The sequence below is a fragment of the Phyllostomus hastatus genome, unplaced genomic scaffold (assembly GCF_019186645.2).
Source record: "Phyllostomus hastatus isolate PE091 unplaced genomic scaffold, TTU_PhHast_1.1 phas_contig_17, whole genome shotgun sequence".
NCBI classification, from domain to species: domain Eukaryota; kingdom Metazoa; phylum Chordata; class Mammalia; order Chiroptera; family Phyllostomidae; genus Phyllostomus; species Phyllostomus hastatus.
Window position 1 is genome coordinate 47002677 of NW_025333664.1, and position 26614 is coordinate 47029290.

The 26614-nt window shown below is 39.5% G+C and overlaps 1 protein-coding gene across 5 annotated transcripts in view; it reads right to left on the bottom strand.

Annotated features, from left to right (window-relative positions):
• The window catches only part of NINL (ninein like), a 261481-nt gene that overhangs the window by 144226 nt on the left and 90641 nt on the right, over nucleotides 1-26614 (bottom strand). For all 5 annotated transcript variants that reach the window (XM_045832845.1, XM_045832842.1, XM_045832841.1 and 2 more), the window contains exon 2: nucleotides 5005-5198. In XM_045832845.1, coding sequence (XP_045688801.1) covers nucleotides 5005-5187 — 183 coding nt within the window. In that variant the 5' untranslated portion in view covers nucleotides 5188-5198. The remainder of the gene's footprint in view (nucleotides 1-5004; nucleotides 5199-26614) is intronic.

The window sequence follows — 26614 nt, forward strand, 5'->3', positions numbered from 1 at the left end:
TTGTTTATTGATTTTAGGTTGGTTGTTATCCTCCTTTTGGTTGTACAAGTAAACAAAGGGTTTCTACCTATGTCTCCATCTTGGCCAGAACTGCCTTTGATGACACCTTTATTTTTAAAAACATTTTTTGCTGCATATGGAATTCAGGCTGGCAGTTGATTTTCTCCCCAGCATATTGGAAAAGCCTTTCTACTGACTCTGGCTTCTACTGTCATATTTGAGAAGGCAGCTGTCAATCTAACTACTGCACATTTTCAGAATGATGTTTTTGTTTGCTTTTAAAAATTAATACTCTTTTCATTTTGAAATAATTTTAGAATCACATGTGGTTGTAGAAAAAATACAAAGAGATCCTGTGTACCAATGTCTGGCTGCTTTTAACATGATCTCTTTGGCTTTATTTTCCTTCAGTATCACAGTACTATAGTCAGGTGTAGATTTCTTTTTATTTATGCTACTTAGAATTCATGGGGTTTTGAAATCCCCAATCTGTTCTGGAAATTTTAAAGCTATTATTTAATCACATAATGTCCTACACATTCACTCTTTTCCCTCTGGAATTCCAACTAAAGAAATGTTACACCTTCTCACACTATATTTACCTTTTCTTTCTTAAGTTATATCTAATTTGCTGTTAAACTCTTCCATTTAGTTTTTAATTTTGGTCATCACACTTTTCAGTTCTAAAGGTTTTATTTGCAGTTCATTGTTCAGATCTGTTAAATCACTTTTTAAGAGTTCTCTTTTTCAAACTTTTGTTTTTCAATCTCTCCTAACACAGTAATTAAATATAGTTGTTTTATATTTTGTGCCCAATAATTCCAACCCATCAAAGCTTTGTGTCTTTGCCTGCTGTTTCTATTGGTTCTTACTCATCCTATCTTATTTGTGTACCTAATTATGCTTGACTGTATGCTGGTTATTATATTTGACAATACATATAAGTAATTAGAGACCTTTGATCATGGTACTGTTTCAAGAGAGGACTTTTCTTTGCTTTTGCCAGATGCCTGAGGGGACCACCCATGCAGGACAACCTTAATCTAAGTGCAAGAGCTGAGGTAATCTAGACCACTGAGGGGATGCAAGCCCAGGTAGCAAAAAAGCACAATGGCTTATTTACTTACAGTTCATCTTTACCCTATGTGTTACCCTTTAAGATCTTCCCTTAAATTTGGAGCTCTTTTATCAGATTTTCTACCTTGGGTGAGTCTGAGTTTTGACATATTTCCCTGGTACTTGGAGGCCCCCCAAAACATGTATCAATTTAACAGTTGCTTACTTAATAATTGAAATATTTTCAGAGCAAATGGGGTTTTCTGTGCTGAGCTTAATCTTCCAGGATATGTGACCTATTATAGATTTTTAGACTTGTAATTTCTTGCTGACATGTTTATTTATTTTTTATGAAGTTATGGATAGCTTCAGATCACACTCAAGAGCACTAAAAGAAATAGAGTGATTTCTTAATTTATACAGCCCCTGTCTTCTTTTTGAGAACACAAAATCATGGCTGTGAGACAGAATGAAGTTGGAACAGATGGACGGACAGATCGATAAACATGAACAGAGCATTGCCAAGTGAATGGTAATCAGAAAAGATCAGGCTCCTGTCACTGCTTATGAGTGTCTGTCTCTCCTTCTATCCTACCTCCCCATTAATGTGTCTGGAGAAACTACCAGCCTCCTGGAAGGAATTACAACTCAGAGCAACTGCCTTTCAGTATGCATGTGACATGGGGGAAGTGAGAAATCTTAAAGAATCCAAGTTAATTTTTCTCTTTGATGTTCCAATACCGACCTTTTTTTTTCTGTCACATTTGATGTTTCTGAATCTTACACCACTTCTGCACATACAAAGCATAAAGTGGAGAAAGGCTTGGAAATGTTATGGTTTGTTTGATAAGCAGAACCTACAATTTGAATATGGGCCTAAAAGTTATCATTTTAGGTTTGAATTTTCCACTGTCAAAAATAATCAAGAAAACCAGATCATCTGTTTATACTGCTCAAATATCTAGAGTACTGCTTTTTCACAAATGTGGCTTTTTCTGATCTTGGTTCTAAATACAATTCCAGGTGACATCAAATGGGGCTGGAACATGATCTATAAAAAAAACACATTTGCTTCTTAAGTCCAAAAGGAAAAAAAAACAGGAAGAGAATAAAGAGAGAAAGGGTGCGGTCAATTTAATTGAGTAAGCATTCTCTGCCCTAAAGAGTAAAAATACCCCACTGACGAGCATTAGTGACACAGGGCAGTTGGTTCTTTGGGGAAGTAACAAGAGGTTGGATTTGCCTTATTCTCTCCCTATGCCAGCACTGAGGACTTTTTAAAATAATTGGTTTTTATTTTTTCATTTGTTTTTGCCCAAGAGACAATTCAGGAAAATTTGCAAGCTAGATTTTCTTTTTTTTAAAATATATTTTATTGATCATGCTATTAGAGTTGTCCCATTTCCCCCCCTTCACTCCCCTCCACCCTGTACCCCCTCTCCCACCCATATCCCCCCTTTAGTCATGTCCATGTGTCACACTTATAAGTTCTTTAGCTTCTACATTTCCCATACTATTCTTACCCTCCCCCTATCTATTTTCAACCTATAATCTATGCTACTTATTCTCTGTACCTTTTTCCCCTCTCTCCTCCTCCTACTCCCCTGTTGCTAACCCTCCATGTGATCTTCATTTCTGTGGTTCTGTTCCTGTTCTAGTAGTTTGCCTAGTTTCTTTCAGTTTTGCTTTAGGTGTGGTTGTTAATAATTGTGAGTTTGCTGTCCTTTTACTAGACATGTTTTTTCTTTATCTTCTTTTCTTAGATAAGTTCCTTTAACATTTCATAAAATAAGGGCTTGGTGATGATGAACTCCTTTAACTTGACCTTATCTGAGAAGCACTTTATCTGCCCTTCCATTCTAAATGAGAGCTTTGCTGGATAGAGCAATCTGGGATGTAGGTCTTTGTCTTTCATGACTTGGAATATTTCTTTCCAGCCCCTTCTTGCCTGTAAGGTCTCTTTGGAGAAATCAACTGACAGTCTGATGGGAACTCCTTTGTAGGTGATTGTCCCCTTATCTCTTGCTGCTTCTAGGATTCTCTCCTTCATTTTTACCTTGGGTAATGTAATTATGATGTGCCTTGGTGTGTTTCTTCTTGGGTCCAACTTCTTTGGGGCTCTCTGAGTTTCCTGGATTTCCTGGAAGCCTATTTCCTTGGCCAGATTGGGGAAGTTCTCCTGTATTATTTGTTCAAATATGTGCTCAATCTGTTGCTTTTCCTCTTCCCTTCTGCTACCCCTATAATTTGGATGTTGGGACGTTTAAAGATGTCCTGGAGGTTCCTAAGCTTCTCCTCGTTTTTTTTGAATTCTTATTTCTTCATTATTTCCTGTTTGGTTGTTTTGTTCTTCCTTCTGGTCCACTCTATTGTTTTGAGTCCCAGTTTCCTTCCCATCACTATTGGTTCTCTGTGCATCTTCCTTCATCTCTTTTATGGTACCCTGCAGTTTTTCATGTAATTTGTGCCCAAAATCAACCAATTCTGTGAGCTTCCTGATCACCAGTGTTTTGAACTGTGCATTTGATAGATTGGCTATCTGTTGGTCACTCAAAAGGATGAGCCCTGTGGCATTGATCTCTTCTTCTGTTTGAGACATGCCTGTCTCTCTCTCTCTCTCTCTCTCTCTCTCTCTCTCTTTTTTTTTCCCTCTGGTCGCTCCTGTTATGGTGAGGGGTGGAGCCTTAGGTGTTCACCGGGGCTGAGCACCCCAGTCGATAGATTGTGACGTTGTATGTGGGGGTGGGGGCGGGGGCAGGAGGGAACAATGGCAGTAGCTCCGCTCTCCTGGGACCTTAGTCCCTTCTCTGGGATCCTGGGCTGCACACCCTGCCCTGGTCCACAATCGCCGCCTCACTGGGTCCGCCAGCTGCCGCTCGCACAGTCAGGGTCCACTCGCTGTGATCCTGCGCGCCCCAAGCCCCAGATGCCCCACATGCTGTTGCCTTATGCGCCCACTGCTGTCCATTCTCCATGCCCGGCTGCTCCTCTCTGCCTCTCCTACCGGTCTGGATGAACAGGTCTACTTCAACTTCTTGGCTGTCCTACTTACATTCAGATAAATTCTCTGTCAGTTCTGGGTGTTATTCTGCCTCTAAATTGTTGTTGTTCTAATCTTGGTTGTGTGTGGGGGGAACGATGTGTCCACTTATGCCTCCATCTTGCTGGAAGTCTAGATTTTCTTCTTATTCAAAATCACAACAGTTTTACTGAATTCTGTGAAAAAGATAGCTCTTCCTTCAAAGTTGAGATGACGAGATAACAGGCACTGTTTTTACCACTAACAGTTTAATATGTGGACACATTCAAAAAGCAGGAATAAGGTAGGAGGTGCTTATTAGTGTTTCCTTCAGGAAAGTTTTTATCTAGGTTCTAGATCACCATTTAAATGACCTTGAATTTCCTAGAGAAAAGAACTCATATTGTTCTTTTCCTATCTTGCCTATATGAAAGCACAGGTCACCTCTGGACATAGGTAGCCTTTGTTCCTTAACAATAGTTTGAAATTTTGTCCAGCTGTAAGATAAATTTCAAGCTGTGTAACTATAATACAATACAATCTACCCTCGAGGTACTCTGAAGCTGCCAGTCTCTGAATGACTTACCAGTGTGCAAGCCCACAGAGCCAGCCCTGTGTGTTGTGAACCACATGCTACCCATCCATACTGTAACCCCTGACACCTCTGACAAATCACTCAAACAACTTTCTGCAAAAACAAAAAAACAAAACAAAACAAAACAAAACAAAACCTCTGGAGGTTACTACATTTAAAAAGTCATCTTAAGAAAATTCTTTCTACAATGTAGGAGTTCCATAGAAGGAAAAATACCATTTCATTTCCTAATAACTTTTCTTTGACAAGTATCCAACTGATACTTATCAAATGCCCATTATAACCAATAAAGTACTCTGTGCTCTTCCTTAAGAGAAGGAAGTCAAATACCCACCCTGGCATGGCAGTCATTTCCAAGAAGTGTTTTCAGAAGAATGGGAAGTTGCTGTTCTAGATGAAGCTTAAGACAGAGTTGGGTCAGCTCCTCCTGGTCCAGAAAGCCTGTCCCTGTGGTGTCACAGCTTCTGAAGACTTCCCTGAGTTGTGAAACATAGTGATTCTCTTCTTCTTCATCCATCCCATAGCAGGCTGAACATGCCAGGGGAAAAACAAAAACAATGGCAGACTATTATTATCATATCTCACACTTTCTCCCATTGTTAGGATACCAGCCAGTGTGGCTCAGGCGCAGAATAGAAGCTGGGTGTATAAACAAAGGACACTGAAAGCCCTCTCAGGTTTAAGTGGACCTGGGAGGAATCTGCTCCACCTATGTAGAAAAGGCCGAAAACATCTTATTACTAACAGCCAGCCCATGTTTACAACAACCAGGAATTTTTGTTCTGCAAAACCAAAACAAAACAAAACAATAACAAAAAAACCCTGAATAATTAGGAAAAAAGATAAATATGAAGAGAATTAAAATCATCCAAAATTTCATCACTTAGAAAATTATTAACGAGCCCTGGCTGTTGTGGCTCCGTGGATTGAGTGCAGACTTGAGAGCCAAAGGGTCACCAGTTCAATTCCCAGTCAGGGCATATGCTTGGGTTGTGGGTGGGGTTCCCAGTTGGGGGTGTGCAAGACACAACCACACATCAAGGTTTCTCTTCCTCTTTTTCTACCTCCCTTCCCTTCTCTTTTAGAATAAATAAATATTTACAAAAATTACGGATATTTTGGCAAATACACATTCTAATTTTTTCTATACATATACAAGTATGTTTTTTTCTTACAAATGTAAGAAAAATGGAAAATCCAATAAAATACAGAATTTTAATAAATAAATCATAACAGAAGAGAAACATATAGTTAATAACCAGAGACACTATTTGTATCTGTCAAATTATCAAGAATACAAACTTTCACTGCTGAATCACAGAGCAGGGTAATCTCACACATTCCTGAAGGAAGTGACAATGAATTAATTTTTTAAAAGATTTTATTTATTTATTTTTAGAGAGAGGGGAAGAGAAGGAGAAAGAGAGGGAGAGAAATATCAATGTGTGGCTGCCACTCATGTGTCCCCTCCTGGGGACCTGGCCCACAACCCAGGCATTTGGCCACACTTGGAATTCAACTGGCAACACTTTGGTTCACACCCTGCGCTTAATCCACTGAGCTACACAAGCCAAGGCAATTAATAAATGTTTAGGGAGGATATTTTTTCAATATATCAAGAAATTTAAAAATATTTTAATTATCTGACCTACTTATTTCACATAAAAGAATTTCATAATTCGTACAAGAATAGTTTGCCAAATTATAGTGTATTCATATGGCAGAATAAGAAGTAGCCTTAAAAATATTAAATATTAAATATTTCTAAAGAATATTTAATAGCATAGGAAGTATAGTTCGCAAAATATGAGGCAGGATAATTTCTGTTTATAATAATAGCTAATATACTTAGCTGTCACTATACATATAATTATTTAACAGTTATATATATATATATATATATATATATATATATATATATATATATATATATATAAAACCTCTGCAAACCAAAGCATCGCAGTTTCAATTCCCAGTCAGGGCACATGCCTGGGTTACAGGCCACGGCCCGCAGCAACCGCACATTGATGTTTCTCTGTCTCTCTCTCTTTCTCCCTCCCTTCCCTCCCTAAAAACAAATAAATAAAATCTTAAAAGATAAAACACACAAAAAACCTCTACAACTTTTTGAGAATAATACATGATTCAAAAAGAGAAAAGAGGAGTTTTGGCCAAGATGAAGGGATAGATGGTTACATTGTGCCTCCTCGCACAACCAAAAGAAGGAAAACAACAAATTTAAAAACAAAAAACTACCAGATGGGACAGAAAATTGAACTGTATAGAAGTCTGCAAACCAAGGAGTTAAAGAAGAAAAATGCATCCAGACCAGCTCATAGATGAGCAGTTGGGTGGAGAGGACCCTAAGCAAGGCAGTTGCTGGAGGACCGGGACAGGCAAGGAGGCAGTTGGTGGAGCAGGTGGTCCCATATTCACATATAGATAAAACAGAAGGAACAACTGGGGAGCCAGACAGACACTGCGACCCAGGGTTCCAGTGCAGTGAAATAAAGCCTCAAATCCTCTGACTGAAAAAACCTGTGAGGGTTGTGGCAGTGGGAGAAACTCCCAGCCTCACAGAAGAGTTCACTGGAGAGCCCCTCAGGGTCCTAGAATGTACACAAGTCTCCAGCCCTGGGAGTTAGCACCAGAAAGGCCCAATTTGCTTGTGGGTAGTGGGGAAGTGATGGAAAGCTGACTGAGAGCTAAGCAAGTTGCATTGTTCCCTCTTGGACCCCTCTGCCACTAACAGAACTACAACACAGCGACATGGGTTGCCCCACCATGACAAATACCTAAGGCTCCGCCCTTTATTACATAACAGGCATGGCAACACAAAAAAAATATATCCCAAATGAAAGAACAGATCAAAACTCCAGAAAAAATACAACTAAGTGACAAAGAGATAGCTAACCTATCAGATGCAGAGTTCAAAACACTGATAATCACGATGCTCACAGAAATGGTTGAGTATGGTCACAAAATTGAGGAAAAAGTGAAGGCTATTAAAAGTGAAATAAAGAAAAATATACAGTGAACCAACAGTGATGGGAAGGAAATTGGGACTCAAATCAATGGTTTGGAGCACAAGGAAGAAATAAACATTCAACCAGAACAGAATGAGGAAATAAGAATTCCAAAAAAATAAGGAGAGGCTTAGGAACCTCTGGAACAACATTAAACATTACAACATCTGAATCATTGGGGTGACAGAAGGGGAAGAGGAAGAACAAGAAATGGAAAACTTATTGGAATAAATAATGAAGAACTTCCCCAATCTGGCAAAGAAAATAGACTTCCAGGAAGTCAGAGAGTACCAAAGAAGTTGGACCCAAGGAAGTACACACCAAGGCACATCATAATTATACTACCCAAGATGAAAGGTAAGGAATCTTAAAAGCAGCAAGAGGAAAGGAGACAGTTACCTACAAAGGAGGTCCCATGAGACTATCAGCTTATTTCTCAAAACAAACCTTGCAGGCAGGAAGGGGATGGAAAGAAGTATTGAAAGTTATGAAAGGCAAGGACCTACATACAAGATTACCCTGTGCAGCAAAGCTATCATTTAGAATGGGAGGGCAGATAAAGTGCCCTCCCAGATAAGGTCAAGTTGAAGGAGTTCATCATCACCAAGCCCCTAGTATATGAAATGTTAAAGGGACTTATCTAAGAAAAAGACAATAAAAAACATGAACAATAGAATGGCAACAAACTCACAACTATCAACAACCAAACCTAAAAAGAAAACAAAAACAAAAAGGAACTAAGCAAATAACTAGAACAGGAACAGAATTGAGAAATAGAGATCACATGGAGGAATGTCATTGGGGAGAGGGTGGAGTGGGGGTAAAGTTACAGGGAATAAGTAGCATAAAGGGTTGGTAGAAAATAGGGGGAGATTAAGAGCCGTATAGGAAATGTAAAAGCAAAAGAACTTGTAAGTACAGCCCATGGACATGAACTAATGGGGCGGGAAGCGGGTGGGAGGGGTGATGCAGGTTGAAGGGTAACAAAAGGGTGAAATGGGACAAGTGTAATAGCATAAATAATAAAATATATTTTAAAAAAGAGAAAAGAAGCCCTGGCTGGCGTAGCTCAGTGGATTGAGCGCGGGCTGTGAACCAAAGTGTCGCAGGTTCGATTCCCAGTCAGGGCACATGCCTGGGTTGCAGGCCATGACCTGCAGCAACCGCACATTGATGTCTCTCTCTCTCTCTCTCTCTCTTCCTCCCTTCCCTCTCTAAAAATAAATAAATAAAATCTTTTTAAAAAAGAGAGAGAAAAGCAAAAATACACCAAAATAGTATGAGATAACTTTGTGCTATTTCATATTTTTCTATTTTATATAGTTTTATATTTTTTAAAACTTACTATAACAATGAGAATCCAATATAACCAGAAATATATTATGAAAACATCAAAAACATTAAAATCCTAAAGACACTATGATGAACCACACAAAATTGCCATTATTTGATAATGTTGACGAAGAAAAATGATAACTGGATATAGTTGAACATATATGGACAAAGGACCTATGCACAATTCTGAAAATAGGAAATACGGTAAGTAAACAAACATGAAAGATCTAGCAAGCTTATTAATAATCAAATAAAGTACAAACATAAAATAATGAAGCAATCTCTTCTTAGTAAGGTATAGTACATGTTCTTTGCATAACAATTATAAAGATGTAATTTTAAAGTGGTCTATGGTGTTTATTCACCATTGTCCTCAGTGGGCAGGGAGTTGTGCATCAGCACAAAAACTGTATGGGGATTTAAAATCTGTTCGCATCAATCACCAAATGGAAAATATGCATAATTCTCATCTTACTCAGGAAAATAATAGATGAAATAAAAAAGGTAACATTGAGTAGAATCTTCTTAGTGATATTTCACTGCAATCTCGGAAAGTGAAACGCCTCCCCTGACTCTTAAACTTCTGCCATCAGTTGCTAAAAAAAAAAAAAAGCCAATATCCATCTTAAGAAGGAACAAATCAGTTCATGGTCTCAGATTTCATGTAACAGTGAAATGGCAAAAATATGTTCAGCATCTACGTGGACCTGCACTATTTGCTCATCAAATTATTCATTTGTTTCTCAGATAGGAACATGGAAGTTTAAAAAGGGAAAAGAAGAATAAAGCTGTGCACATGTGCCACTCTACCAGACTGTTTTGAGGAGGTAACTTCAAAAACATCAAGAATATAAATAGACAAAAAAAAAGCAACTAGAAAATAAACTAAATAATAGCTCTAAATCACCATTGGTCCAATTTATTATTTGAAGTTATTCCCTCTCTTAACTGGGGCTCCACCACTTTTCTAGACCAGAATCATCTTTAGTGAGCTGCATAAAACTACTTATACATGCAAATGCTAATTTTTGATACACCAGGAAAAACTGACAGGACAAAGATTTTTAAAATAATTTTAAAAAATTTAAATTACAGATGATATACAATATGACATTAATTTAAGGTATACAACCCAGTGATTAGACATTTATATAACTAACAAAGTTATCACCCCCAATAAACCTAGTACCCATTTGACACCATACATAGTTATTACAATATTGGTGACTATATTCCCTATGGTGTACTTTACATCCCCATGACTATTCTGTAACTACCAATTTATACTTCTTAATTCCTTCACCTTTTCCACTCATCCCCCCAAGTCCCCTCCCATCTGGCAAATGTCAAAATGTTCTCTGTATCTATGAATCTGTTTCTGGTCTGCTTGTTCAACTTTGTGTCTGTTTGTTTTTTATATTCCACATTTAAGTGAAATCATATGCCATTTGTCTTTCTTTGCCTTGACTTATTCACTCAGCACAATATCATCTAAGACCATCCATATTGTTGCAGATGGCAACAATGAATTATGATGTATCTCGGTGTGGGCCTCTTTGGGTTCATCTTATTTGGAACTTGCTGCAGTACCTGGACTTTATGTATACTTCTTTACCAGGTTAAGGAAGCTTTCTGTCTTTATTTTTTCAAATGTATTCTCAATTCTTTGCTCTCATTTCTTTCCTTCCAAAAACCCCATGATGTGAATGTTGGTACACTTGAAGTTGTTTCAGAGGCTCCTTAAACTAGCCTCATATTTTTGGATGCTTTTTTTTTTCTCTTTCCTGATTGGATGTTTTCAGTTTCCTTATCTTCCAAATTGCTGATTTGATCCTCTGCTACATTTCTTCTACTGTTGATTCCTTGTAAGTATTTTTCATTTCACTCATTGTATTCTTCATTTCTGACTTGTTCTTTATGGTTCCTATCTCTTTTTTAAAAAATATATTTTATTGATTATGCTATTACAGTTGGCCCATTTTCCCCTCTTCACTCCCCCTCCCACCCACATTTCTCCCTTTAGTTCATGTCCATGTGCCATACATATAAGTTCTTTGACTTCTACATTTCCTATACTATTCTTACCACCCTCTTCCTATTTTCTACCTACCATTTATGCTACTTAATCCCTGTACCTTTTCCCCCTATCTCTCCCTCCCACTGCCCTGTTGATAACCCTCCATGTGCTCTCCATTTCTGTGGTTCTGTTTCTGTCCTATTTGTTTGCTTAGTTTGCTTTTGGTTTTGTTTTTGGTATGGTTGTGAGTTTGCTGTTATTTTATTGTTCATATTTTTTATCTTCTTTTTCTTAGGTAAATCCTTTTAACATTTTATATAATAAGGGCTGGGTGATGATGAATTCCTTTAGCCTGACCTTATCTGAGAAGCACTTTATCTGCACTTCCATTTTAAATGAAAGCTTTGCTAGATAGAGTAATCTTGGGTGTAGGTCCTTGCCTTTCATGATTTGGAATACTTCCTTCCAGCCCCTTCTTGTCTGTAAGGCCTCTTTTGAGAAATCAGCCAACAGTCTGAGGGGAACTCCTTTGTAGGTAACTGTCTCCTTTTCTCTTGCTGCTTCTAGAATTCTCTCCGTCATTTTAAACTTGGGTAATGTAATTATGATGTGCCTTGGTGTGTTCCTCCTTGGGTCCAACTTCTTTGAGACTCTCTGAGCTGCCTGGACTTCCTGGAAGTTTATTTCCTTTGCCAGATTGGGGAAGTTCTCCCTTACTATTTGTTCAAATAAGTTTTCAATTTATTTCTCTCCGTCTTCTCCTTCTGGTACCCCTATAATTCAGATGTTCAAATGTTTAAAGATGTCCTGGAGGTTCCTAACACTTTTCTCATTTTTTTGAATTCTTGTTTTTTCATTCTTTTCTGGTTGAATATTTCTGTCTTCCTCCTGATCCACACAGTTGATTTCAGTCCCAGTTTCTTTCACATCACTATTGGTTCCCTGCACATTTTCCTATATTTCACTCAGCATAGCCTTCATTTTCTTTCATCTAATTTGCAACCAAATTCAACCAATTCTGTGAGCAAGCTGATTACCAGTGTTTTGAACCGTGCATCTGACAGGTTGGCTATCTCTTCATTGCTTAATTGTCTTTTTTCTGGACCTTTGATCTGTTCTTTCTTTTGAGTCTTTTTTTGTCTTGATGCACCTGTTACAAGTGAGGGGTGGAGCCCTAGGTGTTCACCCAGGCAGGGCAACCAATATAGCTGTGTTGTGCACCTGTATGTGGGGGAAGGGTCTGAGAGTGAACAATGGTGCTTACTCCACTCTCTGCTGGATTTCAATCACTTCCCCCACATCCTACAAGCAAATTGGTCCCTTCTGGTGCTGATTCCCAGTGGGTGGGCCTGTGCATGTTCTAGGACCCTGTGGGTCTCTCCAACAAACTCTCCTGTGAGGCTGGGAGTTTCTCCCACTGCCTCAACCCTCATAGGTGTTTTCAATCAGTAGTTTGGGGCTTTATTTCCCTGCACTGGAGCCCTGGGTTGTGCAGTCCATCCCTCTCCCCAGTTGTTTCTCCTAGTTCATCTGTGTGTGAATGTGGGACTGCTTGGTCCGCAATCCATTGCCTCACTGGTCTGCCAGCTGCTGCCTTGCCAGCCAGCTGCAGCCCTCCATGCCCCACTTCACAATCTGCTGCTTCACTGGGTCTGCCAGCTGCCACCTTGCCTGTCCGGGTCCTCCAGCTGCCACCTTACTGCTTCTCCTCTCCACCCCTGCTTCCCTTCTCCACCCCTCCCACCAATCTGGACAAATATGTCTTTTTTAACTCCTTGATTGTCAGACTTCTATACAGTTCAGTTTTCTGTCAGTTCTGGTTGTTTTTTGTTTTTAAATTGTTGTTGACCTCTTGAAAGATGGCGTTGGAGTAGGAAGGAGCACATTCGACGTCCATCTGCACAGGGGAGAAAATCCTGGCCGATCTACAGAGTAGAGGAGCAAGCGGCCAACATACTTCAGCACATATGAAAATAGGGGACCAAGGATTGTGGCAGAACCAAAAAACTGGACCCTAAGAGGAGTGCTGAAACACAGTAGGGTCCCAGGAACCAGCGAGGGGTCCGGGGCCCAGGCCCAGTGCCTGCTGCTGGGTTTGCCACAGAGTCCTTGGGAGAGAGTTGGGACAACTGCTCCCTCCCCAGCCAAACAAGGTCTGAGCAGCACTGGGAGGGATCCAGATGCTAGCTAACACACAAGGGCTGTGGGCACTCTTAGAGGCTGTGGACACTGGTGGGGTTGGGTCACGCAGCAGGCTCTGATCCCCACAGTAACCGGTCTAGCTGGAAAGTTGGGCTGCGGGACAAGCCAGGCCATTGTGTGGAGAGACAGGCTTGAATAGGAGGAATTTCTCAAGAGGAAGGAGTGAAAAGACAGACACTGTTTGGGGAATTCTCCTAAAGTGATCAATCACTCCAGTCTCCCTGCCACCCAGCCAAGGGTGCGCGGGTGCATGCACGGGGGAGCATCCCAGCACCCCAGTCCACAGCAGTAACCATGGGGAAAAGCCTGATTCCCACACCCAGGGAGCAGGGCTGAGGAGCCACAGTAGCGTCCCAAACAGTGCACATGCAGCTGACTGAGGAAGAAAAGCCATAGCAACCACCCCTCAGTCTGTTGTAGCCAGAAAGAGCAAAAAAACTGGTTTGGCCACTTTGAAACCAAGAGACTTTTTAATTTTATTCTATTTTTTTAACAATTCTTAATTTTTAAATTTTTGTTATTTTTATTCTCTTTTAATTTCTTTTTCTTCTCTTTCCTGCTTTCTTGACTTATTCCTTCCTCCTTTCTTTACTCCAATTTTAACTCTTCTTCCTTCCTTCGTCTGCCTTATTTATTTATTTATTTATTTATTTTTAAAATACCTACAAGTCAGACAAAATCCTGCATCTGTGAAAAGACCAAAGTTGAACCCAAGAAGGGGCATCCCAAAGGCTGGTACAGTGAGACAAACTTCACTCTGCTATTACAAAGAAACTGCAAATGATTGCTTATTTGTATTACTATTATTTTTCCAACATTCTTACATCTTTTCTTTAATAGTATTTTTATATCCCTCTTCTTTTTGTATAGTCTGCTTTCCTAGGCTGGTTATATTGTATGACCTGACAGCTTTCCCCTGATATCTCTTCATAGTGTATTGCTAATGCACTGTTCTTTAACTCACCTGTGTCCCCTTAGCACATTACTCAAGGTTCTGTACTCCCTATTCTAATTACCTAGACCTCATAGATTCTGTCATATGATTGTTGTCCTAATATTATTGGAAATGATTGCTGTTCCATGCAATTTTAATTAATTCACAACACCTCTCCCAGATCTTAGCCCATTTCAAAGTTTCCTGAACTCTATTACTATAGTGGTTAACTATACCACTATAGTGGTATACTCTCACACACTATACCTATTTACTATCCTTTATTCTCACCTTACCTGAGAATCTGACCTCCCACAACCTCACTGCTTTCTAGATCCAACTCACAACCCTTCCTTCCCCAACAAGAGTCTTATCTTCTATCCACCCTTTCTAAAAATCAGCTAGCTGGGTGGAAGATCACGGTTAACAATATACATAGCCAAATGATCTCCTATCTCTTCTCTATTGGCTGCTACTGTAAACATCACAGAATACTCTCTTGCTGTCTTAAACCATTTTACCTCCCCCACCAAATGATCACAAAAAAGACTAGGTGGAGGCAGTGAACAGCAGGATACCCACTGGAAGAAGAAACTCAACAACAAAGGCACCACTAACAGATAACAACAGAAGAAGGTGAAGGAGAGAGTGGTAACCACACAAACCTCAATTCAGGACCTATCTGGAAATACAACTAAACAGTAGAGACAGTACCCAATACAAACAACTGAACAAGAGCAAGAGAGAACCCTTACAACCGTATACACATGGAAAAAACAGCTTCAACACAACCTGCCCTCAGCAGCACAACAAAATACAAGAGGTGGTGGACAAAGTGACCCTCATTTAACTAGCTGGTAGGAAGAAACAACCAAAGAAAGACCCAACAACAATCAAAACCCAAAGACAAACACAAAGCCCACTTAAATGACAGCCCAAGACCAGTGAGCTCAGGAGATCAAGGAAACTGCACCACTGAAACTCACTGCTATTTTACTATAGAAGTTCACACCACAAACCCAGGGAGCCAGAACAGATCAATTTAAGAAACCGAGGCTAACAAGAAGAGTCCTACAAACAATGGGAAGACAAAGAAACAATTCCCAACTGAAAGGAAAGGACAAAGCCACAGAAAAAAATGCCAAAAGAAATAGAGGCAATTCAACTATAAGATATTGAGTTCACACAAGTGATTGTTAGGAAGCTAAATGAGCTCACAATGAGCTACCAGAAACTACAGGGAAGCTACAATGAACTCACTGAAAACTATATCAACAGGAAAAGGAAGTAGAAACTATCAACAAGGGCCAAGAGGAAATGAAGAATACAATTTCTGAACTGAAGAACACAGTAGAAGGAATGAAAAACAGGATTGATGAAGCAGAAGATCGGATCAGCGAATTGGAGGACAAAGCAGGAAAAAACACTCAGAAAGAGCAAGAAAAGGAAAAGAGGCTCAGAAAGAATGCAGAGGGATTAAGAAAAATGCAAGACAATATGAAACGTAATAATATCCGTATAATAGGGGTAGCAGAAATAAAAGAAGAGCAAGGGATAGAAAACCTATTTTAAAAAGTAATGATGGAAAACTTTCCTAATTTGATGAGAGAAAAAGTCACACATATCCAGGAAACACAGAGAGTCCCAATCAAGAGGAACCCAAAGACGCCCACATCAAGACACATCATAATTAAAATGGCAAAATACCAAGACAAAGACAGAATCTCAAAAGCAGCAAGGGAAAAACAGGAAGTAACATACAAGGGAGCCCCAATAAGGTTAGCAGCTGACTTCTCAATGGAAACACTCCAAGCCAGAAGAGAATGGCAAGAAATATTGCAAGTAATGAGAACCAGAGGTCTGCAACTAAGGTTACTTTACCCAGCAAGGCTTTCAATCAAGATAGAAGGCCAAATAAGGAGCTTCCAAAACAAAAGAATTCTAAAACAGTACACCTCCACCAAACCAGCTCTGCAAGACATGCTAAAGGGACTGCTTTAAGGAAAAGAGAGAGTGGCAATTAATAAGTACCTATCAATAATAACCTTAAATGTAAATGGATTAAATACTCCAATCAAAAGACATAGAATAGTTGAATGGAGAAGAACGCATGACCCACACATACGTTGCCTACAACAGATGCACCTCAGGGCAAAAGATCTACACACACTAAAAGTGAAGGGATGAAAACAACTTCTCCAAGCAAATAAACAGGAAAAAAAAAGCCAGGGTAGCAATACTCATATCAGACAGAATAGACTTCCAGTAAAGGGCCAAAAAAAGAGATCCAGAAGGTGACTTCATAATACTCAAGGGAAGACTCCATCAAGAAGACATAAACATTGTAAATATATATGCACCCAACACGGAAGCACCCAAATACATAAAGAATATCTTAGAGGACTTTAAGAAGGATATTGACAGCAACACAATTATAGTAGGGGATTTTAAGACCCCACTGTCAAAAATGGACAGGTCTTTCAAACAAAATATCAACAAAGATATTGTGGCATTGAACAATGCCCTACATTAAATGGACTTAACTGATATATATAGAGCCCTTAATCCCAAAGAAGCAAAATACACATTCTTTTCAAACACACATGGAACATTTTCAAAGGTAGACCATATAATAGGACACAAAGCAAGCCTCAACAAATTTAAGAAAATTGAAATTATACCAAGCATTTTCTGTGACCACAAGGAACTCAAACTAGAAACCAACCCCAAGGGAAGTAACCAAAAACACTGAAAATCATAGAGATTGAATAGCATGCTATTAAACCATGAATGTGTCAAGAATAAAATAAGGGAAGAAATCAAAAGGTTTCTGGAAACAAACAAAAATGAACTCAAAACAATCCAAAATTTATGGGACACAGCCAAGGCAGTCCTGAGAGGGAAGTTCATAGCGATACAGGCCTACCTGAAAAAGATAGAAACATTTCAAACAAACAACCTAACCCTATGTCTACAAGAACTCGAGGAAAAACAACAAAGACACCCCAGAGCAAGTAGAAGAAAGGAAATAACCAAGATCAGAGCAGAATTAAATGACATAGAGACTAAAAGAACAATTCGAAGGATCAATGAATCCAAGAGCTGGTTGTTTGAAAAGATAAACAGAGTTGACAAGTCCTTAAGCAGGCTCATCAAGAAAAAAAGAGAGAGGATGCTAATAAACACGATCAGGAATGAAAAAGGAGAGATAACAACTGACACCACAGAAATACAAAGGATTGTAAAAAATTACTATGAAGAACTGTATGCCAAGAAATTTGAAAACCTAGGTGAAATGGACAAATTTCTAGAAATATAATCTTCCAAAACTCAGTAAAAAAGAAGCAGAAAGCCTGAATAGACTAATAACAGCAGATGAAATTGAAGCAGTAATCAAAAAAACTCCCAACACACAAAAGTCTGGGTCCAGATGGTTTCACAGGTGAATTCTACAAAGCATTTAAGGCAGAGCTAATCCCTATCCTTCACAGACTCTTCCAAAAAATCCAGAATGATGAAAGACTTCCAAACTCTTTTTACGAAGCCAGCATCATCCTAGTCCTCAAACCAAATAAAGACACAACAAAAAAAGAATACTTCAGGCCAATATCACTAATGAACATAGATGCTAAAATCCTCAACAAAATACTGGCAAACAACATCCAACAATACATTTAAAAGATCATACACCATGACCAAGTGGGATTCATTCCAGGGACGCAAGGATGGTACAATATTCGCAAATCAGGAAATGTAATACATCACATAAACAAAAGCAAAGACAAAAAACACAGGATCATATCAATAGATGCAGAAAAAGCTTTTGGTAAGGTACAGCACCCATTAATGATAAAAATACTCTGCAAAGTGGGAATAGAGGGAGCATTCCTCAACATAATAAAGGCCATATATGAGAGACCTACAGCCAACATCATACTCAATGGGCAAAAACTAAAGTCTTTTCCACTAAGATCAGGAACAAGACAAGGTTGTCGACTTTTGTCACTTGTATTCAACATAGTTTTGGAAGTTTTAACCACAGCAATCAGACAAGAAAAGGAAATAATAGGGCTTCCAAATCAGAAAGGAGGAAACAAAACTGTCATTGTTTGCAGATGACATGATAGTGTACCTAGAAAATCCTATAGATTCTTCTAAAAACCTGCTTGACCTAATAAACGAATTTGGCAAAACTGCAGGATACAAAGTCAATATCCAGAAATCAAAGGCATTTTTGTATACCATCAATGAAACAGCAGAAGCAGAAATCAGGGGAAAAAAAACCCATTTGACATAGCAAAAAGAAAAATAAAATACCTAGGAATAAATCTAACCAAGGAAGTAAAAGACCTATATAAAGAAAACTACACAACACTGAAGAAAGAAATTAAGGAAGACATAAACAAATGGAAACATATATAATGTTCATGGATTGGAAGAATTAATATCATCAAAATGTCCATACTACCCAAAGCAATTTAGAAATTCAATGCAATACCTATTAAAGTACCAATGGCATATTTCACAGACATAGAACAAACACTTCAAAAATTTATATGGATCCATAAAGGACCCCAAATAGCTGCTTCAATTTTGAGAAAAAAAAAAAAAACAAAGTAGAAGGGATCACAATCCCTGATGCCGAAAGGTATTAAAAGGCCACTGTAATCAAAACAGTCTGGTATTGGCATAAAAACAGGCACATGGACCAATGGAACAGAAGAGAGAGACCAGAAATAAGCCCAAGTCTCTACAGTCAATTAACACTTGACAAAGGAGGCAGCAACATAAAATAAAGTAAAAACAGTCTCCTCAACAAATGGTGTTGGGAAAAATGGACAGGTACTTGCAAAAAAATGAAACTTGACCACTAACTTACACCATAAACAAAAATAAATTCAAGGTGGATAAAAGACTTAAATATAAGCCATGTCACAATTAAATTCCTAGAGGAAAACATAGGCAGGAAAATCTCAGATATTTCCTGCAGCAACATTTTTACTGATATGTCCCCCAGAGCAAGGGACATAAAGGAAAGAATAAACAAATGGGATATCATCAAAATAAAAAGCGTCTGCACAGCTAAAGAAAACAATATTAAATTAAAAAAGAGAACCAACTGCATGGGAAAACATATTTGCCAATGATACCTCAGACAAGGGTTTAATCTCCAAAATATATAAAGAACTTACATGACTCCACTCTAAGAAGACAAACAACCCAATTAAAAATGGGCAAGGGACTTGAACAGACACTTCTCCAAGGAGGACATACAGAGGATCCAGAAACACATGAAAACACGCTCAATATCGCTAGCTATCAGAGAGATGCAAATTAAAACCACAATGATATACCACTTTACACCAGTCAGAATGGCCATCATAAATAAAGCAACAAACAACAAGTGTTGGAGAGGTTGTGGTGAAAAAGGGACCCTTGTACACTGTTGGTGGAATTGCAGAGTGGTACAACCACTATGGAAAACAGTATGGAATTTTCTCAGAAAACTAAAAATGGATCTTCCTTTTGACCCAGCAATTCCACTGCTAGGATTATAGCCTAAGAACACTAAAACACCACTCCAAAAGAACTTATGAATTCCAATGTTCATAGCAGCACAATTTACAATAGCCAAGTGTTGGAAGCAACCTAGATGCCGGTCAGTAAATGAATGGATCAAAAAACTATGGTACATTTACACAATAGAATTCTATGCAGCAGAAAGAAAGAAGGAGCTCCTACCATTTGCAACAGCATGGACGCAACTGGAAATCATTATGTTAAGCACAATAAGCCAGGAGGTGAAAGACAAATACCATATGATCTCACCTTTAACAGGAACCTAAACAACAAAACAAAGAAACAAGCAAAATATAACCAAAGACACTGAAATAAAGAACAGACTGACAGAGTCTGTTCAGAGGGGGAGGAGAGGGAATTTCAGGGGAATTTCAGGGTAAAAGGGGAAGGGTTTACAGTCACAAGTATAAAGGACACATGGATAAAAGCTAGGGGTGGGTAGAAATGGGAGGGAGGAGGGAAGGGTTGGGTGGGTGGGTTGGGATGGGAGTAAAAGAAAATTATACTGCAACAACAATTAAAATTTTAAAAAATAAATTTTTGTTGTCCTTTTTTTGGTTGTGCAAGGAGGCACAGTGTGTCTACCTGTGCCTCCATCTTGGCGGAAGTCTGGTTCCTATCTCTTTGTTAAAGTTTTCACTGAGTTCACCTACTCTTCTCCTAAGTTTACTAAGCATCCTTATAACCACTGTCTTTTTTTTTTTAATCCTCACCTGAGCATATATTTTTATTGATTTTTAGAGAGAGAAGAAGGGAGTGAGATTGATGTGAGAGAGAAACATTGATTGGTTACCTCCTGTATGCACACTTACTGGGGATCAAACCTGCAACCTTTTGGTGAATGGGGTGCTGCTCAATTAACTGAGTCACCTATCCAGGGCAAAAACAGTGTTTTGAACTGTGCATCTGGTAGAATGCTTTTCTCTATTATATACTTTTTCTGGAGGTGTGGTCTTTTATTTCATTTGGGACATTTCTTTGTCTCTTCATTTTGACTGCCTCCCTGTGTTTGTGTCTATGTATTATGTACAGTTGCTATGTCTCCCAGTCTTGGTATGTAGCGTTATATAGTAGGTGGGACACTCCAGGTACACCCCTTTGTGGGCTCCACATACCCTCCTGTTGTAGCTGAGCCTTGACTTTTGGCACTTCAGTGGGAGGGATTTACACACCCAGAACAATCATATGCAAGGACTGGCCATGACCACAGCAGAGGAGATGCTGTGCAGAAGCTAACCCCTCAGAACAGGACTGGCTTCAGCAGGACTCAGGTGCCTGATGATACTGCCCCTTGAGTGCATCATTCAAGGAGCTGGTTGGTTGATGCTCCAGTGTGGTCTGAACCTGTCCATCAGATGTGCTGGCTCTGAGGCCGCTCAAGTGATGCAGTCCATGATTGGTTACCACCTGTGCCCTTGCTAAGGCCATCTGGCATGAGGTACAGAGCACTTTTCAGATGCCTGCTACTTTTGGGAGGCTTAGAGGTACCCATAAGAGGCCAAATTTCAAACAAAGGCTGGCTGCTGCTAGTGCTGAGCTTGGGACTGCTTATCAAGGAGTATGGGGTACATTGAGGTCAGATGCTGGTTATTTGGGGGTTTGTAAACCTTCCAGAGATTTTTAGGAACGTCCACATCATGAGCCTTCAAGATAGGTTGTTTATATGTAAAAGCCACTGGAAATGGCTTGGGTTAGCCCACAAGATGGGTGGGACCAGGTCTCTGGGAATCACTAGGGTGGGGAAACAGTGGTAGCCAGGTTGATGGAGACTCAGATATGGCTCTCCCTGGAGGCTTTGTAGGAGATGGACTCAGCAAAGGAACAACAGCCTTTGCCAGCACTTGTGTGGGAGAGAAAGCTGCCCCTTCAACCCTTTTCCCAGAGCCAGAAAACACTCCTCTCCTTATGTCCCTGATAACTTTCAAGCTGGTGCCTCAGTGATGAAGCTCAGAGCTTGTGAGTTCAGGTAAGTCAATGGGTGGGCCCTTTAAAAGGAATGCCTGGGACTCCAGTATCTCTCTAATCTCACTCAGCTGCAATCCCCACTGGTTTCACAGCCAGAGCATACAGAAGCTTCTCTTTTTTGCACTGCACTGCTGGGTTGGGTTGGGGGAGCTGTTGTCAGGCTGGGATGCCTTGCTATTTTTTTATTGATGTTCAATTACAGTTGTCCCGATTTTCCCCCCAGTGTTCTATCCTGCCCCTCCACCCTCCTCCACTCCCACAGTCAACCCTGACAACGTTGTCCTTGTCCTGAGGTCCCTTATACATGTTCCTTGATGGCCCTTTCCCTTCTTTTCCCTGTTATCCTCTGCCCCTTCCCTTCTAGTCACTGTCAGTTTGTTCTTTATTTCTATGTCTCTGATTCTATTTTCCTCATTTGTGTGTTTTGTTGGTAGGTCCCAGTTATATGTCAGATCATAGGGTATTTGTCTTTCATTTCTTACATCATTTAGCATAGTACTCTTCGGTTCCATCCATGCTGTAGAAACTCCTGTTCCTAGTCATTCTGCTGTGTAGTATTCCATTGTGTAAATGTACCACAGTTTTTTGATCCATTCATTTATCGATGGGCACTTAGGATGTTTCCACCACTTGGCTATTGTTATTAATGCTGCTATGAACATTGTGGTGCATAGGTCCTTTTGAATTGGTATTTCCAGATTCTTAGGGTATAACCGCAGAGGTGGAATCAGTGGATCAAAAGGCAGCTCCATTTTTAGTTTTTTTGAGGAAATTAGGAACTGTGTTCCACAGAGGCTGTACTCCTACCAGCAGTGCACCAGTGTTTTTGTCTGTCCACAATCTTGACAGCATTTGTTGTTTGTTGATTCGTTAATGATGGCCATTCTGACTGGTGTGAAGTGGCATCTCACTGTTACTTCAACTTGCATCTCTCTGATGACTAGTGATGCTGAAAATTCTTTCATATGTTCATGTGCCCCCTATATATCCTCTTTGGAGAAGTGTCTGTTTAGGTCCTTTGCCTATTTTTTAATTGGATTGTTTTCTTGGTGTGGAGTCATGTGAGTTTTTTTATATATTTTGGAGATCAAACCCTTGTCTGAGGTATCATTGGAAATATATTTTCCCATGTGGTTGGTTTCCTTTTCATTTTGCTGATGTTTCCTTTGGCTGTGCAAAAGCTTTTGATTTTGATGAAGTCTTATTTGTTTATTCTTTCCTTTGCATCCCTTGTCCTAAGGGTTGTGTCCATGAAAATATTGCTTCATGGGATATTTGAAATTTTCCTGCCTATGTTCTCCTCTAGGACTTTCATGGTGTCACAATTCATATTTAAGTCTTTTTAAAATTTATTTTAATTATTGCCCAAGTACAATTTTCTTTTACTCCCATCCCAGCCCACCCACCCAGCCCACCCCACCTCCCTGACATTTCCACCCGCCCCTAGTTTTTGTCCATGTGTCCTTTATACTTGTTACAGTAAACCCTTCCCCTTTTACCCTGAAATTCCCTCCCCTCTGCCCTCTGAACTCTGTCAGTCTGTTCTTTATTTCAGTGTCTTTGGTTATATTTTGCTTGTTTCTTTGTTTTGTTGTTTAGGTTCCTGTTAAAGGTGAGATCATATGGTATTTGTCTTTTACCTCCTGGCTTATTTCACTTAGCATAATGCTTTCCAGCTCCATCCATGCTGTGGCAAAGGGTAGAAGCTCTTTCTTTCTTGCTGCTGCATAGAATTATATTGTGTAGATGCACCACAGTTTTTTGATCCATTCATTTACTGACCGGCATCTAGGTTGCTTCCAACACTTGGATATTGTAAATTGTGCTGCTATGAACATTGGAATGCATAGGTTCTTTTGGAGTGGTGTTTCAGGGTTCTTAGGATATAGTCCCAGCAGTAGAACTGCTGAGTCAAAAGGCAGATCCATTTTTAGTTTTCCAAGGAAATTCCATACTGTTTTCCATAGTGGTTGTACCACTCTGCAATTCCACCAACAGTGTACTAGGGTCCCCTTTTCACCACAACCTCTCCAACACTTGTTGTTTGTTGCTTTGTTTATGATGACCATTCTGACTGGTGTGAAGTGGTGTCTCACTGTGGTTTTAATTTGCATCTCTCTGATAGCTAGCGATATTGAGCATCTTTTCATGTGTTTCTGGATCCTCTGTATGTCCTCCTTGGAGAAGTGTCTGTTCAAGTCCCTTGCCCATTTTTTAATTGGGTTGTTTGTCTTCTTAGAGTGGAGTCATGTAAGTTCTTTATATATTTTGGAGATCAAACCCTTGTCTGAGGTATCATTTGCGAATATATTTTCCCATGTGGTTGGTTTCCTTTTCATTTTGCTGATGTTTCCTCTGGCTGTGGGGAAGCTTTTGATTTTGATGAAGTCCCATTTGTTTATTCTTTCCTTTATATCCCTTGTCCTAAGGGTTGTATCCATGAAAATATTGCTTCATGGGATATCTGAAATTTTCCTGCCTATGTTCTCCTCTAGGACTTTCATGGTGTCACAATTCATATTTAAGTCTTTTATCTAGCTTTTCTCTCTTTTTAAATATACTTCATTGAGTAAGGTACTACAGTGGCCCCATTTCCCCCCTTTATTGCCCTCTGCCCTACACACTGCCTCCCACCCCCCAACCATTAGTTCACGTCCAAGTGTTGTACATATAAATTCTTTGGCTTCTACATTCCCTGTACTGTTCTTAACCTCCCCCTGTCTATTTTCTACCAACCCTTTATGCTACTTATTCCCTGTACATTTTCCCCCTCTTTCCACCTCCACTCCCCCACTGATAACCCTCCATGCATTCTCCATTTCTGTGATTCCGTTCCTGTTCTAGTTGTTTCCTTAGTTCCTTTTTAGGTTCGGTTGTTGATAGTTGTGAGTTTGTTGCCATTCTATTGTTCATGTTTTTTATTGTCTTTTTCTTAGATAAGTCCCTTTAACATTTCATATACTAGGGGCTTGGTGATGATGAACTCCTTCAACTTGACCTTATCTGGGAGGGCACTTTATCTGCCCTCCCATTCTAAATGATAGCTTTGCTGCACAGGGTAATCTTGTATGTAGGTCCTTGCCTTTCATAACTTTCAATACTTCTTTCCATCCCCTTCCTGCCTGCAAGGTTTGTTTTGAGAAATAAGCTGATAGTCTCATGGGACCTCCTTTGTAGGTAACTGTCTCCTTTCCTCTTGCTGCTTTTAAGATTCCTTACCTTTCATCTTGGGTAGTATAATTATGATGTGCCTTGGTGTGTACTTCCTTGGGTCCAACTTCTTTGGTACTCTCTGACTTCCTGGAAGTCTATTTCCTTTGCCAGATTGGGGAAGTTCTTCATTATTTATTCCAATAAGTTTTCCATTTCTTGTTCTTCCTCTTCCCCTTCTGTCACCCCAATGATTCAGATGTTGTAATGTTTAATGTTGTTCCAGAGGTTCCTAAGCCTCTCCTTATTTTTTTGGAATTCTTATTTCCTCATTCTGTTCTGGTTGAATGTTTATTTCTTCCCTGTGCTCCAAACTGTTGATTTGAGTCCCAGTTTCCTTCTCTTTGCTGTTGGTTCCCTGTATATTTTTCTTTATTTCACTTTTAATAGCCTTAATTTCTTCCTATTTTGCAACCATACTCAATCAGTTCTGTGAGCATCCTTAGTACCAGTGTTTTGAATTCTGCATCTGATAGATTGGCTATCTCTTCATTGCATAATTCTATTTTTTGAGTTTTGATCTGTTCTTTCATTTGGGCCATATTTCTTTGTCTGGGCACACCTGTTAAATTTTAATAGGCAGAACCTTAGGTTTTTGTCATGGCAGGGCAACTCACGTAGCTGCATTGTGGTGCTGTTTGTGGGGGAGGAGTCAGAGAGGAAGCAGTGTGGCTTGCTCCATTCTTGGTTGGCTTTCAGTCACTTCCTCCACTACCCACATGCAAATTGGGCCCTTCAGTTGCTCATTCCTGGGTGGGTGGGTTTATGTACATTTTAGGACCCTGTGGGTATCTTCAGCAAACTGTACTATGAGGCTGGGAGTTTCTCCTGCTGTGACAGCCCCCACAGGTTTTTACAGTCAGAGTTTTTTTTACTTTCTTTTCCAGTGCTGGAACCCTGGGTTGCATGGTCTATCTCACTCCCCAGTTGTTCCTCCTGGTTTATCTGCATGCAAATGTGGGACCTCCCAGGCTGCCAGCCACCACCTTGCCTGCCTTGTACCCATGCCATCACTTTTCCATGAATCCTCTCCACCTGGCTGCCCATCTACGTCTCTCCTACCAGTGTATGAATGTTTCTTTTTTAACTCCTTAGTTTTGGGACTTCCTTACAGTTCAATTTTCTGGCAGTTCTGGTTATTTTTTGTTTTTAAATTTGTTATCTTTCTTTTGGTTGTGCAAGAGGGCAAAGTAATCTACCTATCCCTCCATCTTGGCTGGAAGTCAAACTTATGAACTTCTGTACATCAAAGAAAATAATCAATAGAGTGAAAAGGCAACTTACATATAAATGGGAAAAATAACTGCAAATTGTATATCTGATAAGGGGTTAATAACCAGAGTATATGAAGAACTCCTACAACTCAACAGCAAAAAACAAATGACCTAATTAAAAAAATGGAAAAACCTGAATACACATTTCTCCATAGAGGACATACAAGTGGCCAACAAACTTATGAAAACATACTCATCAGCTCTAATCATCAGAGAAACGCAAATCAAAACCATAACGAGATATCCATTAGGATGGCCACTATAAAATGAAATTAGAAAACAGAAAACAAGTGTTTGTGAGGTTGTGAAGAAATTGGGAGTTTCATATGCTGTTTGTGGGTATATAAACTCATGTAAGAATTGTGGAAAACAGTATGGAGGGACCTTAATAAACAAACTGA